The following is a 19,677-nucleotide window of genomic DNA, read 5'->3' as shown; positions in this document are numbered from 1 at the left end:
AGCCACACTCTATGAAGTTGATTCCCGCAATTTCCAGAGCATGTTCTGGCATCGTCTGATGCAGACGCTACTCTAGCAGAAGCCAACACGAAAGACGATGGCAATGCCTTGCATCATGTTGTGGCCGAGCGCGCCAGCAATAGATCTATGTGTGGTAGGACACCCCATAGCAACACGTGGGTCCTCCAACACTGCCGCTTGAAGCTGCAGCTAGAGGAGATATGAATTATGACAACCACACCCTGACCATTGCAAGGGTACAACGAGGAAAAAGTAAAGTCCAAGTGACATATGGGACAAAAAGGAAATCCTATTTCGGTAAGACTTGGCCTGAATTGTAGTTCAGATCCAGGTCAATTTAGTGAGGGAAACTATGGAAGTCAGTGAATGGGCTCAGTCTATCTTGTCCCGATCTTTGTTTGTCCCCTGAACTGAACCTCTTTGTCCCATTGTGAAGCATTCATTATTTGGTCTATCTCAACTATCATTGGTCAAAATCGGGGCCATGCCCTCAACTCAAATCTCACCATATTGGTCGACTAGAGATGGAGTGGGAGGAAGGGGTAGAGTGGTGTAAGGCACTGCTGATGGTTTTTGAGAGAGTGGTGGAGGGAGGCACCGTGAGAGCTAAGTACTTGGCGAATTTTCCCCAATTATACCATTTCGCCACATTATGTGTAGCTTCCAGTAACAAGTAGGTGTTCATGCTCATCACTAGAATGATGTACATTGAGCAAAAGGATCAAATAATTAGGGTTAGGCGCAAGTCTAGGGAGCTCCAGTTTTTTACCAGAACTTATATTTCACTATTATATACTCCCTACAGTTCATAATGTAGTGCGTATAATTTCTTTAAAAATTGAAACTTTACAAACTGGACCAAGTTTATAGAGAAAAACTATTTACATCGGTGGTACCGAATATATGAAATATGAAACTACATCTTAAGGTGAATCTGATGATATATATTTGTCATTCTAGATGTAAATGTTTTTCTTCACAAACTTGGTCAAAGTTTGTGAAGTTTGACTTTTCAAAAAATCCATGTGCCCTACATTATGGAACTGATGGAGTAGTAATATACCTTAATTTACATCTCTTTTATGTAATAATTTGGATTTCTGAAGTATCTACTTAAGGAAGCATGTGAAGTACATTTGAAATATTTTTCAAGAGCCTCCAACAATTTTGTATATTGAAAATAAAATATCGCACTATATTTTATTATGGTTCATTTTCTATTTTAAACCATTAAATGGATTTCTAGGATATTAATGGATATAATTCAATTTAGAACTACAAGTATAGGAAAATGCCTAAATCTGATATAGAACTTTCATATTTCATTTATTGAGTAGCTCTCTTAAACGCTTGGGAAAATCAAACATTAAGGCATGAAAACATAAATAGTTAGTTGGAGGTTATTTGTGTTTTATTAAAAAAACTATAAATGAAATATGAGAAATATGAGACTTTGCATGGTGTCATGATATGACCTCAAAAGGATGTGTTAAAAAGTTTCGATAAAGTTCGGATGTGCATTGCTTAGTAACTGCAGCATCTCCAAGTGCAACAACCATAGATTTCAAAGGGAATGTTTGAGGTTTGAAGTGAACTCACAGGTGCCTCAATAGTTGAGCTTCTAATTTGGAATACAACTTGATATTACAATATTATATAGTAATATACCCTAGTTTCCAATTTTTATGTCATAATTTGGTAATTCATTTTTTTATATAACTAGTTAAGGCAGTGGGACAAGTGCGCATGTTCTTTAATTACTTACGGAGGAGGATCCAAGTATTTCTGTATTGAGCATACGACATTGCATTGTGCATGTCAAAATTTAGCGTTTTCAGCATCCATTTGTTTTTTAAGGCCTTCGTTTTTTAGATATTTAATGGATATAAATATAATTTGAAATACAAGTACATTAAGAAATCCTAAAATTTGGAAGAAAATCATATCCCAGTGATTCAGTAGATTTGCTAGTCTTATCCAATAAATTTTTGAGAAATTTGAACACTAAGGTGAAGATATTTGAACACTTAGTTTGTTGGATATTTAATTTTTGTTATGTTAAACATAAATGAATTTAGAAAAATAAGAAACATAGCATAATATCATGTAGCACCACCAAACATAGTGACTAAAACTTTGAAAGGTTTCAAAGAACTTGGGTGTCCATTATTTAGAAATGAAGCATATATGAGGAAGCATCATAGCTTTCAAAGGGTAAGTGTGAGATTTGAAGGCACAATCAAAATGTCTTCATCATCCAACCTTGAGATCTTAACTACAACTCGATACTACACAATTATATACTAACATACCTGAATTTCCCAACCTTATATATAATAATCTAGATTTTTTAAGTTTTCTAATAGCTAGTAATTTTGCATGTGAAGTACATTAAAAAGTAGTTGATGTTGATTAAGGAGGGTTTGAAATTGTCCTATGTTGAATATACAATGTAATGTTGTCCATAATTATTTTGGCATTTTCAAGGTCCATCTGGATTGTTTAACACACGACTGGAACTTGAGCTACAAAGAAAGCATAATGATTATTATCAAATCATATTTTAGTTAGTGACTAGATTTGTAGGTTTATCCAAGAAATGTATGCAAAATTCAAACAATAAGGTGAGAAAATTATAATATTTAGTTGGGAATTATTTGTGTCTTTAAATGTAATGACGGATGAAAACTATGAAACATAGAATGGTTCCATTATATGTCCTAAGTATGTTGTTTTCAAAATTTGAAAAACTTTCACCGAAGTTAGGAAGCATATCCAAGGAGGCAACATAGATTCCAAATGGAATATGTGAGCTATAAAGTTGCAATCATAATTTCATCGACATTTGTTATATTTCTGTATAATAATTTTGTTGTTTAAGTTTTTCAAAAAGCTAGTTGCAACATGTGAAATATGTTGATTTTTTTACACGGGGGCTCTATTTTTTTATTTATGTAACAAGAAACGTTAGACTATCCAAGTCAAAGTTTGGCATTTTTCATGGATCCTTCTCTGTTTATGAAATTAAATGGATTTCTAAGCATTCAATATATATATAATTCAACGAAACTGCTAGTACATCAAAAAAATTGCTTGAATGCTTATACGAAAATCATATTTTAGTTATTGAGAGATTTTAGGTATTATCAAAGAAATTTATGGAAAATTAATATATCATGGTGGGAAAATCTAAACACTTACTAGATGTTAGACTTTTTTAGTTTTTTTAATGTAAACGAAGTCTGAAATGTATGAAACTTGGTAGGGTGTCATAATTTTACCTAAAGAGGTTGTGTTAGAATTTTCTAAAGGTTTCACAAAAGTGGGAATGTAATCCACTTATAAATGAAAATCAACTCTAATTAAGCACCGTTCATACATATGAAAATAAATTGTTCATGCCAAAGACTTGCAAAAGTATGCAATTCATTATATATAAGGAAGACCGAATTACAAGGTAATATATCAACACAAGAAATTCAGATACTGCTCTTAAACTACACAACATACACATTTATATAATTAAATTAAATTAAGGTATATACTTAAAATGTCGCACCCGACAATAAACCTACATACAAACCAATAAAACATGTGTGTGGGTTGCGCACCCCACCCTCGACTTGGATGAAGGCATAGTGATTACAGAGCGCTTGCTGCGGGCGAAGATCACGACAAAAATGTTCTCCTACATAGTAGCGACTTCAATATTGTCTGCTCTTTTTAGAAGGCAAGGTACTGTAGGGCGGCGTGAAAGCATGTTTACCCAATGGCTAATCCCAGGCTTGCTCCTGGACACCATTGACTAAAAGGTGTCTTCACCATGTGTCGGTGCAACAAACATGGGTGTTTGCCGCCCTAACTTATGCACAGGCGCGCTGCAACTCTCACATCAAGTGCCAAGTCTCATATGCAACTAAACCAGAGATGTCGCTCTTCGTGAGATAAAGGAGAGCATTAAGAAGACCAAGCAATGGAATGAGACACAAACTTCATAACGGGAGCACCCAACTCTGGCAGGAACGAGCCGGGAAGCCAAGACCCGGCAAGCCCCATGGGCGTGGGCTCCCCGCCAATACCAGCGCTCCACCTCTCTGGCCAACTGGTTGCTGATTAGTGAGGTGTCGAGCCCACATGTGTTTAGGTGGACATAACCCTTGCGTGTCAGCCTGCTAGAGAGGTAAATCACCTTTATTGACACCCGTCCTTATGGAGTGTCGCGCTGATAGGAGGTAGATGAATAAGCGGCGTGGAGGCTTTGCCGAGATTCAACCTCCACAGACACCTAGCAGCGCATTTAATGTGTTTTGTCCGAACCAGCAGAGTTAGGTATGATAGCACTGTTTTTAGTCTAATCACCCCTGTAATGACCTTTTTGCCACTATGGTTACCCCATGAGCTATAAAAGCAGGACGGGGGCAACATTAGTACGGGTTCAAACCTTTGAAACCCTCACGCATAGGCATTCGTGTAGCTGCTCTTTTTCCACCGCTTGCCAGGGCAGAGCGCTCCGTGTACTTTGTGCTCAAACACCACCAATACAGCCAAAGGCAGGAGTAGGGATTTACGCTTTCGAGCGGCCGGAACCTGGGTAAAATTGTGTGCTCCTCATTGTGTTTGGTCTTTCCGTCGATTGCCACCCCCTTGCCAAACCAGCAAAGGGGCAGCACTACCCCATAAATCACCTGCTCCACGTTGACACCATGTGCGCTCGTCCGTGGCCTTGGCACGGACACATTTATCATCTTTCGCAAGGCAAAAGGACTCGACACCGGTGAGGTCTTCCTCAAGCTCCTCCACTTCCAAGTTGGTGTTGAATTCACTCTAGAGATCTGCCTCGACAATCGAGGGAGCTCAAGGACCTAAGAAATGGTGGGGAGAGCAGACTCCTACACAATATGTAGTTACAAGCAACATGCATTACGCCAGTAACGACGGCTGTGCCAATCGCATCGGGTCACAGGGGCCAGAGATAGGTATGACGAGTCGCAATGCACATAGCCAATTGGAGTGCATGTGGTGGGACAAGACCATGGATGCGAGGGACGCACATTGCCATAATAGAGATGATGGGAGAGGGATCTCATGCCGGGTGGACTTGGCTAGTTAGAGCACTAACGTGACATATCAAACAGTACCGATGATCATCACTAATGGCTTGACACTAGTTATTTCACAATTAACAGTGGAGAGCAACATTTCCTGGCTGGTAACATGACGACCATAGTTGTTTCCATAATAGGTGAACTAGGTGACCTCCATTGGTCGATTACTAACATCGGACGGGCACCGAATCAAGGACATGATAACTGGATGCTCTCTCGAGTTCAGCGTACCTCTATATAAGCAGTCGATACGAGGAGGATAAGAATAGTCGTGTTGGGCAGGCTAGCAGGGACACATGTGAACTAGATGGTTGCGTGCCGAGGGAATCTAATGCAGGAAGCAATAAGGTATTGTGCAGTATTATCAGGGAGGGTCAGGTTTGCATGCTAGCAAGAGGGGTCCAAGGGTGGGGCTAATATAAACATTGTGACCTCTCGTATGGTATTGCCAATGTCATGGTCACCGCGTGAATGATACCATCATCTATATAAAGAGTACTCTGCCCATGATCTAGTGAACCAAACCAGGAAAATCTTTCATCTACATGTAACTTGGATAAGAAGTATCCGAGGGGAGTTGAGCATGGTAGTGACATACTTATACTATTGAATTTTGGAAGAATTCCAACAACACACGAGGAATTGCAGAAAATGGTAATCAAACAAGATCCTTCGCCTTTGATCTCATATTTTGGTCTGTGCGAGTTTTTATTAAACCAAGCATGTGTCAACATCTCAGGTGAAATTGGGGATCAGAAATAGGTGTTTGTCCCGATATGAAATTATGGATTGAAAAGGGAACTGCACGTTATGCCAAATATTTGCATTGGAGAAGCATTGGCTTTTGCGGATATTGATGTGGCATATGAAGAAGAAGGTTCATATATTTTATATCAATTTTTAAGAAACCTACATAGTAGTAGCTTTGTGATGCAACATAAATGAGATAGTGGCTTTAAATAGGAAAGCGATGCATTTTATTATTAAACTTGATCCAAGGGAAGTACAAAAGGTCAATATAGGTGTAAATATAATCTCCACACAATTTTAGGGAAATATTTTACACATATGGATTTAATATATAGAAAGGAGCATCTTGAAACTTTTGTGGAATTCTTTGGGCAGAGGGGATTTTGTTTAAAAAAAGCAAGATTAAGGGTTAATATTCCTAGTATTGGGAAATAGGGTTTTAATGGTAAATACATATGCATGAGATTATTGTTCACAAGTATCTTCGAGGAACAAAAATCTGGGACAAAGAAGAATAGTTGTTATGTTACCTAAATCATTCACTGAAGATCCAGAGAAAGAAACAAGTCCACATACCACCTCAGTTTTCACAAATTAACTAACTTAACCCCCCCCCTCTATTATAGAACCGGGTATCTAGCCCCCTCAACATTCAAAAACTGAACAATCATGCCTAGGTATTATTTAGAGACTATTTCACCTATGTTGCACTTGATGTGGCCATAAGATAGCATGAAAGTCGTCCCTCCCACCTCTTTCTCTCTTCTTCTCCCAATCGACCTGCACTAGGGCGTCTCTCTTCCAAAACACATATTAGATGTCTAGTCTCGTCAGCTACTTTTTTGGTGCGTGCCTGATGCCCCGACTTAACGTGTAGCAGTCGAGTATTTTTTAGGTGTATGTATGCACAATAATCTAGCTATATGGCCATTTAGTTTCCGGCTGGTTGCGCTAGTACTGAAGTTCCACCGGGAGAGACACACATACACAAGGTAGTAGAAGCACTTGATCGATTCTCTTTGGAGGTTGGCTCACGTACGCAGCAAGGCTAGTTAGTATAAACTAGGATCTTGACATACACCTGGTGGTTCTTTAGAATAGCGAGCTATGGTCTGTGCTATCCTCCAGTAGCTCGGTGGAGTCTCTCGTGCGTGTAGTGAATTTGCATGGTCTAGAGGAGCATGTCGATGGATGATCTCATGAATGGTTTACTGGAGCCTTCGACTTCTCGTTCCCGGGTTGATGCCGGCAAAAGTGACGACATGAGACGGGCGGCCATTGCAAGAGTGGTGGGGATAATAGGGCTGGAGGGAAGCACTTGTCGGCCACCTCGTGCACATGGAATGTGGGCAGGTCGAGCAGTGAGTCTTGTTGGCATCGCCTGCTCATCACTACAGCTCATCTCGTAGTCGGGGAGGTAGATGTAGATGTGCGGGACATGTTCTCGTTGCATGCGGTAGGTAGATAAGGGGTGGAGTTATGGAAGAGGAGAAAACGGGGGATCAAAGGGAAGGTGTGGTGGACGCTAGCTATGTCCATGTAACGCACGGTGTGACTGATATGTAGGCCCTATGCCTAATTAGCAAAACCGACTGTTCAAATCGCTAAATAACTAGGTTAGAGGGTGATTTGCCTAGTTTTCAAGAAACGGGATGGGATTAAATACCTGGTTTTGCAGTTCAGGGGCTTCATTAGGCAATCCGTGAAATCTTTCTTCGAAGAAAGCCAAAATTTTCTCAAATACAGAGATATAAGCTAAGTCTAACATAGAAAATACAAGAAAAATGAGGAGGCAAAAATATGCATTACAATGATCCTACCATAATCCCATTCCAATGCAAAGGTGGTGGTCGTGATGCTTGTCTGCATCACCAAGGCTATACCCCTGGCCTGACAATGGTCATGTATCACAAACTCTTCGCCGTAGATCTATACTGAGATGACGCCACCAGATATGGCGGCCAAGGGCAGCATGCCGCATTGCATATGTGTGGAGGAAACACCACTAGATCTGGTGGCATCTCCAGTATCTATGCAGTGCTACTTTCACTAGATCTATTCCTAGCATGGATGCAAGAACTAATGCTATGCATAGTGTTAATAGCATCGTGTGTCATCAGTGGTCTGTGTAGGAGCACGCGGACCATCGATGGCTCAGAGCTTGATCCAAGACAAAACTTAATTTGAGTCACCAACTAAGGCACTTGGAGGAAGCAGTGATAGCGTACCTTGTTCCCCAACATCTGTCAGTGAGTCTGGTCCAAGGATTGTAGAGCGGGAGTCACTTAGACGTAGAGGAAATAGTCAATCAATTCCAAGGTACAGAAAGTAAGATTGAAATGTAATAAATAGGGATAGACTTTATTTATTAATAATCCATCAATTGTACATACAATGAGGGCATTCCTCTTTGTGTAACTAGGGGGGCGTGAGATAAGTGCCCATTTTAACGTTAAGAGGAGACACTTGGTCCATAATGGGCCGGTGCGGTGCTCCATTGGAGGCCCAAGTCTCTCAACACTCAGTTATCCATATATTCATGTGTCAAAACTCCAAAAAACATTGGGAAAAATATGAAGGAGTGCATAGTATATGTTGTTGTATTGCATGAATTGCCCTATCAAAAACATCATGTGAGAAACATCAGGAAAACACACTCAAGGGGAGAAGAGTAGAATCCATTCAACCATAAAGTTGAATACTTGATCATCACAACCAAGATTTTAACGATGAATTTGTCAAGCCCCCCCCCTAGCATTGCATCTCTCTAAGTCTCATCATACTTATTCAACATACACCTTTGAAGGATGATGATGGTAGTGATTTAGTAAACAAATCAAAAAACTTGTCACTCGACATAGTATGCAAGATTCTTACCTCGTTAATCTTGTGCATCTCATGTGCATGGAAGAACTTGGTATTAGTATACTTTGTGAGGTCACTCTTCACATATCCCTTTAGGACTTGTGCAACACAAGGAGCATTATCTTCATAGATAATCGTATGGGTTTGTACGGTGTCTAGCCCATACATCTGCTGAGTGTGGCCAATCATCTGCCGAAGCCATGCACACCGATGCTTCGTATAGTGTTATAATTTCTGAGTGGTTGCGGAAGTCGACATAAGACTTTTTTGGACGATTTTGAAGAATATGTAGTTCAACCACAAAGTAAAACTCCATTTGACTTAGAAGTATATTGTTCCTATAAGTAGCCTACATTTGTATAGGTCTTGATTCCCTGTATTAAATAGACAAAGATATCTGGTCCCTTGCATGAATGAAAGATGCCCTTGATGCCTTTCCGATGTTTCATGGTAGGATCATGATAGAGGAAAAGGTGTCTTGTCTTTCGAGGAGATGATAACTATTGATTTGGTGCAGACGACTTTGACGATCTGACTACAAACATGCACAACATTGCGCCTTGGCAATTGCTAAACCAACTCCGAGAGGTTATTGACCACACCGGAGCACGATCAACCTGACCATAAAGGTCTATTCCTCCAAGCAATTTAAGACCAAGAAAGAATATGCTAAAGCAATCTGAATATTGCGAGTATATATGAAGTGGTGATAAAAGTGGGGTTCTAAAAGCGGTCTAGGTCTGGTCGTTGGACACAAACGAAGCACACGAAGTTGCAGGAGTGGCTAACTTTTAACTAAATAAAACCCCAAGGATACTAGATTGGTCTACTTATATAGGAGCAAGGGGTGGCGTCCAAGGATGTGGGAGGACATCCCAACACAGCCTAAAACTAACCCTAAGTCATACGAGGCCCATGGCCCCAAGTGGAGGTGATGCAACACCTTTGGACATGTAGTTTGACTCGGATTCTGCTGCAGCGTCAAATTGTTTCGTCAATATCTCAATACTCCGCATGAATTTGAATGTGAATCCAATTGGGTTAGAAAGAGCACAAAATCTACTTTCAAGAAAAAAAGAATCATCCAATTCAGAGTTATGATTAAAGAGTTCTTGGCGTTCTGAGTCAGGTATGTCTGTGCAGTCCGAATCTAAGTCCAGAACGTAAGAGACTTGGACTATATCTTCTCTTGGCCCAAAAGTGACGTGAGATGACTTTTTGAACAGCACATAAACTATTCTTTTTCCCGTATCTTCATATGCGGATTGTACAAATATCCCATACACCTCCAATTAGACATGGCACAAAAGTCTGTGAGGTATTTTTGTCCTCGATAACATAAATAAATTATTGCATAGTTTGCATTAGAAATCACTTCACAGATATGCATGTATGCAATATTTTTGTTCGTATCCAAGGTAGTCATGTCCTCATCATCCTCCCTTTCTTGAAAACAAATCCGTCCCCGGCGTTGCTTGATCTGAAACATGGCTAACAAAAGAGAGAAGCTGTACATGTTGTATCAGATCATAATTGTACCTAGTAAGAATATTGACGGCGAAAACAATGTCCAACCGTGTACAATTTGCAAGGTATATGAGTACGCCAATTGCACTCAGTTAGGGAAAGTTTTGACCTAGAATTACCCCATTTCCTTAGCCTAAGTGGGTCCTTGTCTTGCTGTAAAGATTGCTCGACCGTCGGGGTCTTAGAAGGATTTGCCGTCTCAAATGAAATCTTTCCAACACCTTCTAGGTGTACGTTGACTAGTGCACTAGAGTCCCAGCACGGAAATGCACAAGTAGCAGAGCTAGACATAACTTCGTTTTACCCAAATCCTTCATCTAAAATTTCGACATCAGGCAGAAACTCACTTCCTTAATATTCTCATGTGTACTCATTATGTTTAAATCATCCATGCACACCATGATTATACAGAATGCATATTGGGATCACCTTATAAAAACACATGGGCAATCTTGATTGCTCGTGTAGCCTTTCTGGTGAATGAAATAGCTCAAGTGCTTATACCATATTCTATAGGTCTGTTTAAGTTCATACAGTGACTTTTTTTGAACACTATATACATCCTTCTTTGCTCTATGGTTGTTTGGAACATGGATACCTTCGGGTAGCTTCATAAATCTACGGGATACATTAAATAATCCAAAAAATTATGGGATCATGAAAACAAAGTTATAATGACGTGCAGATTAATTTTTGAGAAACAAATTTGAATTCATATCTCTGTGGGGTCGAGGAAGACTGCTGGATGCAGGCTTGAGATGAGTTGGTGGACATTTTGTACTAATAACGTGTTCCACAACCTCTGTCGGTGAGTCCGGTCCAAGGGTTGTAGAGCAGGAGTCAATTAGATGTAGAGGAACTAGTCAATCAATGCCATGGTATAGAAAATAAAATTGACAAAGTGAATAAGGGTAGAGCTCTCTTTATTAATGATTTTTTACTGCACATATAATGATTTTTGGGTCCACAACAGTCTGGTGGGCTGCTCCTCCAGAGGCCCAAGTTTTCCAACATACCTATGAAGAATGGGGATTTAGAGTCGACCATGATGAGTATATGTGTAGTAGTGATACCATATTATCCCCCCTAGGGTGTGCGGTATATATATACAATGAAGCAACTGAAATAATATGGTACATTAGGAAAAAAATTGTACTATGAAGCAACTCAAATATTTATTTTCTAATAAGTCGACAACATTTTCGATTGAAAATGTGTTAATACACAAAATGAAAAATATGCACTCCTTCTATAAATATTATTAGTTACTTGGAAGATTTATTCTTGAAAGATATAAACTTATTTGTCACATGTCATATTCTAGACTCACAAATTGTTTGACATCATTAAAATTTTGGTAATTGTTGAGCTATTCTATTTTTATGTTTTTACTCCGTAAATAAATTTCACTTTTGATGGTCCCAGGATTATATTCTTTGTGGTGGCGAAAGGAGAATGTATTTGAAATCATTTCAATATGTAACATTATGATTTTCCACTACAATATTGTCTTGTTCACTAGTAGTTCTATTTTGCTTCGGCACACAACGAGTTACATAACTGATTGCACTCCATAGAAGTTGAATGGACATTATGCTTCTGCTAGATTGATAGCTCTTATGTTTAAACTTTGTACATCCATGCCGGTTTAAGAAGCCCAAGTTCTATTTGATACAATTGATCGTGAAAATGGAAAATAATTGATACAATGAATGATAATATAAGTTTACCATAGAAAAATAATTCTTTGAAGGAATAAGAATATAAGTTGAAAGCATTGTAACTCAAATTGAATCAGGCGCTAATTGTCCTGTTTATTCATAGTTACTCTAATTATATTCAACCACGAACTTCCCATTTACAACATCTAGATGTTTCATCTTTTAAAACACATTTCATGATACTTCCCATGGATGTATTAGTAGGTGGCATGCGTGCTAACTAGCAAAATTGGCTCATCTAAAAAAAACAGGCAACTTGGCTCAGGTGGCATGCCGTTAAATGAAGAAAAGAGGATTATGTATCATATCATGATAATGTATCACGATAAATGATGAGATATTGTGTGTCATGAAAAATATTAAATAAGATTATCTAAAAATTTAACATGTGATATTATACAACAATGATTATATATATCATAGAATAAATGAGGCATGTAGTATAAGGGCAGTCCCTGCACACTATATCGTAAGTTATATATAATCACATTTAATAGATGTTTAACTATAGCAGTCCCAATGAACTATATCTTAGTGTTGTATCCAAACAACCATTACTTAATGGTTTTGGTGACAAAGAAGGTGCTAAGATAAATATTTAGATTAAGATACGATTGCTCTCTCTTTTCTTATTAAATATAGTGCCACATGAGAATTTTACCTGTGAAATCATATTAAGATGCATGCCCTAATACTCCCCACTATGTGTAGAATTACCCTCCCTAATTGCATATATCAATGTACATTCACATGATTTATATTGTGAAAAAATATGAATTAGACATGCATTGTTATTGATGTTTTCCAATACCATGATGTAGTCCTTTGTGCATTTTTTCCAATGTTTTTTGCCTTTACAGATGTTCTAATATGTTGGATACCGATTAATCTTTGTGACTTTTCTAGATGCGCGAGCATGGCTCTTATAACAGTAATCATTCACCCTATATGCATATTTATTCTAATTACAACTAGATGTAAATTTGGAACTTCAAATAGGTTAAATATATGATACAAACTCGGTAAAAGGATTCAAGGAAACAACGAATGTATATAGCCATGTCTATCCCTTATAGAAAACACTGGTGACTTACTTGGCATAATGATATACATAATCATGTGCCTACAGGTTCTTCTTTGACTTTTCTACAACATTTATTGGCGTGGGAATGATTTGCCCACCTATGGTAAATATTACATTACTAGCCGGAGGCATCACATCGTGGGGGTTTTTGTTCCCTTTTCTCGAAACAAAAAGTGGGCAATGGTATCACACTAGTAGTCCAACAAGTTTAGTTGGATCAAATGGATACAAGGTATGTACAAAAGAACTAAGTAAGTACTTGTTGGTCGGAATTTCATCTAATAATTTTTACCAAGGTACTACTTATATACGAAAAGAAAGGATCACACTTTATAAAATACTATCTATGTTTGTTTGTTTGTATCTATGAAGTCTCATTACTAACCTCTATATTGCAGACTATAATCACATTTCCAGTTCGATCACACAAAATTAGATGCAATTATTGTACAATATATAAATATACTTTGGTTGTTCTTTCATGAAAGAGCGTCGATTTATCATGGTTATCCCCAAAATACATGGCGGTGGAGCTAGTGTGGACAAACATACCCTCGTAATCTCTTAGTTTCAACTTTACAAACAACCGTTACAACTCGCTGAATTATCTAGGTTATTTTTATTTTCCTCCCACACCCTTCTATAGACTCATGTGCATTACTAAAGTTTTTTATAGAAATACAAGACAAATCTAGTAATGTTGTCCTAACCATTTTTTAGAAACTCAAATTGGCACATTAAATATTGGAAGTAACTTCTCTTAGCAAGTAGTGCCAAATATTTAGAAAAAATCTCCCTCTTTTGTGAAACATGTGCAAGAACTGGTAAAATAAAAGGATTTGTTTATACCAACAATTAATTAGTGATTTTACGCATTGAGATATCGGCTAACAATCTTTAGCCGACCTTACTTAGCATATTAATTGTTAACCTATTTCACTTTGTAGTCCTGCTTATAGTCCAACTCTACCTTATCTATTATCATTTACCATGAAGGGAGAAAGATTATTTTTGCAGAGTCAAAAGTTGAGTGCAAGTTGCTTTCATGAAAATAAAATAAACTAAAATACGCGCTACTTGATACTTCCCATAAGATTTATATACGAGAGCATTCAAGACATGTCTCTAGTTGTCAATTGTTACAAAAATCTACCCTTTTTTAGGGACCATCCAAAAGTGAGAAATAGAAGTAAAAATATTCATTGACAACAACACAATTTGAGTATACATTACCTTTGTGGTAGTCTAAGAATATTTTATACCTTTTTCATTTTGGCTAAATAACTTGGACGAATAGCATTCTCACTTCAGCAACCGTTTCACTCATAACCATAATGCGAGTTCTTCTTCACAATAATACTCAAAGTCATAGTGTGTTTACTCATTGTTTGTTGGATTTATTGGCATGTCTATTTACAAATTTCCTTTTGATTCTTTGAATATTAACTTTTGAAGGACGAAATAGTCTCCAACAATTAGGCGAAGTTTCAGTCAAATTACAACCACCAGACCTAACCAATTTTCACTTGATCTTTTGAAATATTAAAATTTTGAATCATGGAGTAGTATCCAAAATAAGCAAACTTCCAATCAAACTTACAACCACAAATATTAACTATTTGGTTCCTCGTCTCGGGGTCAAGTCACTCAAAAACTATATCTAGGAAATACGCACAAGGAAATAGTAGATGTTGAAACATAAATAAAATCTAATAAACCATATGCAAGGAAGTTTTTTTCTTTCATTTCCTTTAGCATTTTATGTGGATCTAACTCTTCAAAGTTGTTGAACAGGTCTTTATTACAGTTACACTTATCGTTGTTGATGGTATTTACAACTTCATTATACTACTTATCACTGCCTTCATTGACTTCAGACAAAAACAACAAGAAACAGATTCAGTGGTGGGGAACTACTTGAGAAAACACCCGAGTCTTAATTATGATGACCGTAGAAGGATTGAGGTATTCCTTGAAAATAGAATACCTTTTTCCATACCGGCGGTTGCATATGTGGTGTGTGCAATAATTTGTGCAATTATTATCCCAAGGATGTTCTACCAGATAACTTTCTTCAATGTCCTTACAATTTACATTATTATCCCGGTGCTTGCGCTCACCAATACCTATGCAACTGGGCTCACGGACTGGAATGTTGCATATACTTACGCCAAGTTCACGATCTTCATCGTCTCAGCATGGGTTGCCAAGCCTGGTGCAATTGTCGCTAGCCTTGTAGCATGTGGGCTAGTAGTGTCAGCCCTTCATGTTTCCTCTCAAGCAACACAAGACGTGAAGACAGGTTACATGACACTAACCTCACAACGAGCCCTGGTCATCATGCAAATTTTGGGTATAATCATTGGTTCAATTCTTACCCCATGCATCTTCCGCGCCTTTCAAAACACGGCCAAGGCGCACATTCCCATTGGAGCACCAGACTCGGAATACCCATGTCCATATGCTGGGGTTTATCGTGCCATCGCGGTGGTTGGCACAGGAGGTGCCAAGGAGCTCCCTGACCATTGTCTAATGTTTTGCTTTGCTGCAGCTTGCTTTGCCATTGCAGTCAACACACTCTCAATTGTGTCTCGGAGGAATGGCTGGAAAATAATGAACTACATTCCCAATGTCACCGTGTTTGCATTGCCATTCTTCATTGGATCATCTGGCCCCATTGATATGTGCATAGGCACTATAGTGATGTTTATATGGACTAAAATTAATAGCCAAAGTGCTGCCTTACTATCATCCGCAGTTGCAGCTGGCTTGATGTGTGGAGACGGTCTATTTGCACTACCATCATCAATGCTCACCCTTTTCAGTGTGGAGCCACCCATGTGCATGAAGTTCATTCAGAGTGGAAAACAACTTGACTTGGCAGATTCCTTCATAAAAACTATCCCCACGCCTGCAAAGCCATGAGGAATGCATTTCATATGTAAAAGTAAATAAATATTTGTTTGGAAATATGTCTCTATAGCTATCAACAAGTCGGTCAAGCATTACAAATAGTACTGCAGACATTAGAAGCACTATCTCCACATTATGGCATTGAAAGAGTTGGCATTGCAGAAACTGTACAAAAAGTGGAGATGACAGGAATTCAACTTTAATTTAAAAGTGGGTGCATTCTCTTAATGCACATCAATGTACTTCTCTATATCATGTTCTAATTATTTACTTACTAATAGTGCTTAAGTGCATCCACACTATTACACTCTCTTTGTAGTTTCATAATGTGAAAACATAGTGGTAGCCTATGTAGGCACAAATTCCTCAATTGTTGTTATTCAATGTATAGGTGTTTACACTTAACTGATTTTTGACTCTATGTAAAGACATGTGTCATGCATATGATTTTCAATTAAAGTACATCCTTTTTTTACATTTTTGAAGGATGTTTTCCTCAACTACCAACAAATGATTATGCTCATAGTACATTCTTTTTTTATGTAATACTGCATTCTAATTTGCCTTGACGGTGACCATGTCCCAGTGATTTCTTTTGCGATTTACTTTTGATAGATGACTCATTGCACTATTGGCACATAGACCAACAGTAGCCATCGCCTCAAAGACCATCTGAGCAACAAATTACCTAAATTATTCAAAGGACGTTTCTTGTGAATGATCTGAAAGTCGTTATGTTTGTATTGTGCTTGTACCTGCCATGTGTACACTAGTGCAGAGACGTCCTAGACAAGTGGTTTTTACCCCTTTCCACGATGGAGTTTTAAACATTCACCTTGCTTGTGTGATGAGGATGTAGCGACCAGACCTCAAATAGTCTGTGCTGCTGTGCACCAGTGTCATCCCTGGATCAGTAATGCTGACACGCACAGTACAAATGGAGGATTTATAACAGAGTAGCAATCACACACTTATTACATCGAATATCTCCAAAGAGAATAAGTATGATAAATATGGCTTAAGGCCATCTAAATACGATAACAGCGGAAGACTTGGAAGATAAGTGAGTCCATCAACTCCAGCGGCATCACTGAGTATAAGACCACGACCTAAGGCACCTTACTCGTCGTCTGAAAAGTCTGCAACATGAAAGGTTGCAGCCCGAAAACGGGTCAACACATGGAATATGCTGGCAAAATAACACATAGAGAATAATGAACGTAATAATGCTATACTACATGCATATATGGCTGGTGGATAGCTCTATGGTTAAAGTTTTGCAAAAAGCCAATTTTTCCCTACTACAAAGGAATAAATTTTTATTTAACTATCATGGTGGTTGTGAAACATTGAGATGGTTGACAGCATCTCAATCCCAATTAATTATCATCGTTAACCCAACAAAATTAATTAAGTAACATGATGATGAGATTCACATGATAATCCAGGTACTAGATACTCAAGTTGTCCATAACCGGGGACACGGCTAACCATGATTAGCTTGTACACTCTGCAGAGGTTTGCGCACTTTTCCCCACAAGACTCGATCCCCTCCGCTTGGTTCTCGCACTACATGATGTTTGAGAAACGGATGATCGAGACACAGTCTTTCAGAAACAATCACTCTTTACTCCGGATGGACAGTTACACCTACTTTCCCCTACATCTGCTAGCCCACCTCTTCAAGAGATCATGTAACCTACTCAACTATGCTAGAGCCCATAATAGCTTGTGGCTGCACACGGAAGTTTCCAGTATGAATAATCTTACGATCCCTTTGAGCCTGGGTGGCGGTCCTTATACAAACAACAATGGGTTCCCCAGGTGCCTCAATCCACCCAGATGTGAGTTTTAGTTGCCACCTTAAGTAAACCATTATTAACAATCTCACATCTGTCATGAATATCACTCAAACCCAATCCACGTCTACGAGCATAGCATGGCAATATAATAGCAACGTAGAAGTAACTCCCAAGGGTTTGAAAAATAAAACAGGTAATAGGTACTACCTCATCTACTTCCCAATACCCACAATTTAATTAGATCCTAACCATGCAATGTTTGAGGATTGATCTAATGCAATAAAAACTGGGTATGGAAAGGTATGATCAAAGTGTTACTTGCCTTGCTGATGATCCGCGAAACCTAGCGATTCGAAGTAACAAGCGGCACACTCCGGGTACTCTATCGCAAACAAACAAGCAAACAATAAGTACTCATCTAATGCACAGGTAAAACTCGAATGAAAGATCCAACCAGAAAGTTCAACTTAAGAACTCCGGTTTGCAAAAAGAATCAACTCGAACGAAGCAACGAAAGTCAAACGGCGAAAGAAACAAGCTTCGTTTACTAATCTGGATCTAGGTCAAATTTTACAGTAGCAAAAACTTGTTTGAGTAGGTTAAACGGAAAGAGAATTTCGAGACGAAACTCTAAGCGCTTGAATCGCCTGATTCCGATAAACGAGCGAAAAGTTAAACAGAAACTAAGTTCCGATCATAAATCGAGATCTGAAATAATCGCGGAAAAATCCGACGAAAAAGAAAACTGACGAACGGTTAAAGAACGGACGTTCGTTAACAGTGAAAATCCGACGAACACGTTCTTTAAAACGAACGGGTCGGTAAACGTTCACTAAATAATAAAACCGAAGAAAATAAACCGATCTAAGGTTAAAAAAACGAACGGTTTTTTTTAAAACGGCAACGGCGTCGGATCGATACCTCGTCGGGACGGGGCTCCGGCGGGGTCGGCGGGGTCCGGCGAGGGGGCGGCGAGGGCGGCGGGGCTTGGGGTACCGAGGGGCGGCGGGGTGCGGCTCCGGCGGCGGCGACGGGCGGCGAACTCGGGCGGCGAACTCGGGCGGCGGCGCTCGCGGCTCCGGCGGGGCTCGGCTCAGGCGGGGACGGGGTGAAGGGGGGGGGGTGGCGGCGGTATTTAAGGAGGGGGGGCTGCTTGGAGGAGGGGCAAGGCGGCGGCGGCTCCCGTGCTCGGCACGGACTCGGGCGGCGGCGGCGCGTACACGCGGAGGAGACGGCGCGGCTGGGCCGGCCGCTCGGCTGGGCCTCGGCCCGGTCGGGCGCGCGCGTTTTTTTTAAACATTCCGCCGAAAAAATTCATAGAAAAATAAATAAAAATCCAAAAAAGATAAAACAAATTTTCCCCGTCTAGTTAAAATAATTAGAACAGGGTGAACAGTTTTTTTGACACAAAAATGCAGTTTAGAAAACGTGCAATTTTTTTAATGCAATTAAAATTGCAAATAAAATTCGAATAAAATCCAATATCTGATTTTAATATTTTTCCTCCAATATTTCAATTGTTTTGGAGAAGTCATATTTTCTCCTCTCATTTATTTTAATGTGAAATATTTTTCAGGAGAGAAAATAATTAAAACCAAAATCCTTGTTTTATTATTTGATAAAATCAAATATGAAAAATCGAGAAAATCCCCAACTCTCTCCGAGGGTCCTTGAGTTGCTTAGGATTTATCGAGGATTTTGTCAAAATGCAATAAAAATATGCTATGCATTGAATGATCTATGTATAACATTCCAAATTGAAAATTGGGGATGTTACAAACCTACCCCCCTTAAGATGAATCTCGCCCTCGAGATTCGGGCTGGCTAGAAAACAGGTGAGAGTGGTCCTTCCGTAGGTCTTCCTCTCGCTCCCAGGTGGCTTCATCCTC

At 39.1% G+C, this 19,677-nt stretch overlaps 1 protein-coding gene across 1 annotated transcript in view; it reads left to right on the top strand.

Annotated features, from left to right (window-relative positions):
* Positions 1-16,393, top strand: part of LOC123167049 (probable metal-nicotianamine transporter YSL3) — a 102,681-nt gene extending 86,288 nt beyond the window's left edge. The window contains exons 5-6 of the mRNA XM_044584891.1: positions 13,119-13,305; positions 14,868-16,393. Of these exons, the coding sequence (XP_044440826.1) occupies positions 13,119-13,305; positions 14,868-15,998 (1,318 nt within the window). The 3' untranslated portion in view covers positions 15,999-16,393. The remainder of the gene's footprint in view (positions 1-13,118; positions 13,306-14,867) is intronic.
* Positions 16,394-19,677: the final 3,284 nt, after the last annotated feature.

Source organism: Triticum aestivum, chromosome 1D (assembly GCF_018294505.1).
Source record: "Triticum aestivum cultivar Chinese Spring chromosome 1D, IWGSC CS RefSeq v2.1, whole genome shotgun sequence".
NCBI lineage: Eukaryota > Viridiplantae > Streptophyta > Magnoliopsida > Poales > Poaceae > Triticum > Triticum aestivum.
Note: the sequence above shows the minus strand (reverse complement) of the source record. Positions and strands in the feature narration are given on the sequence as shown.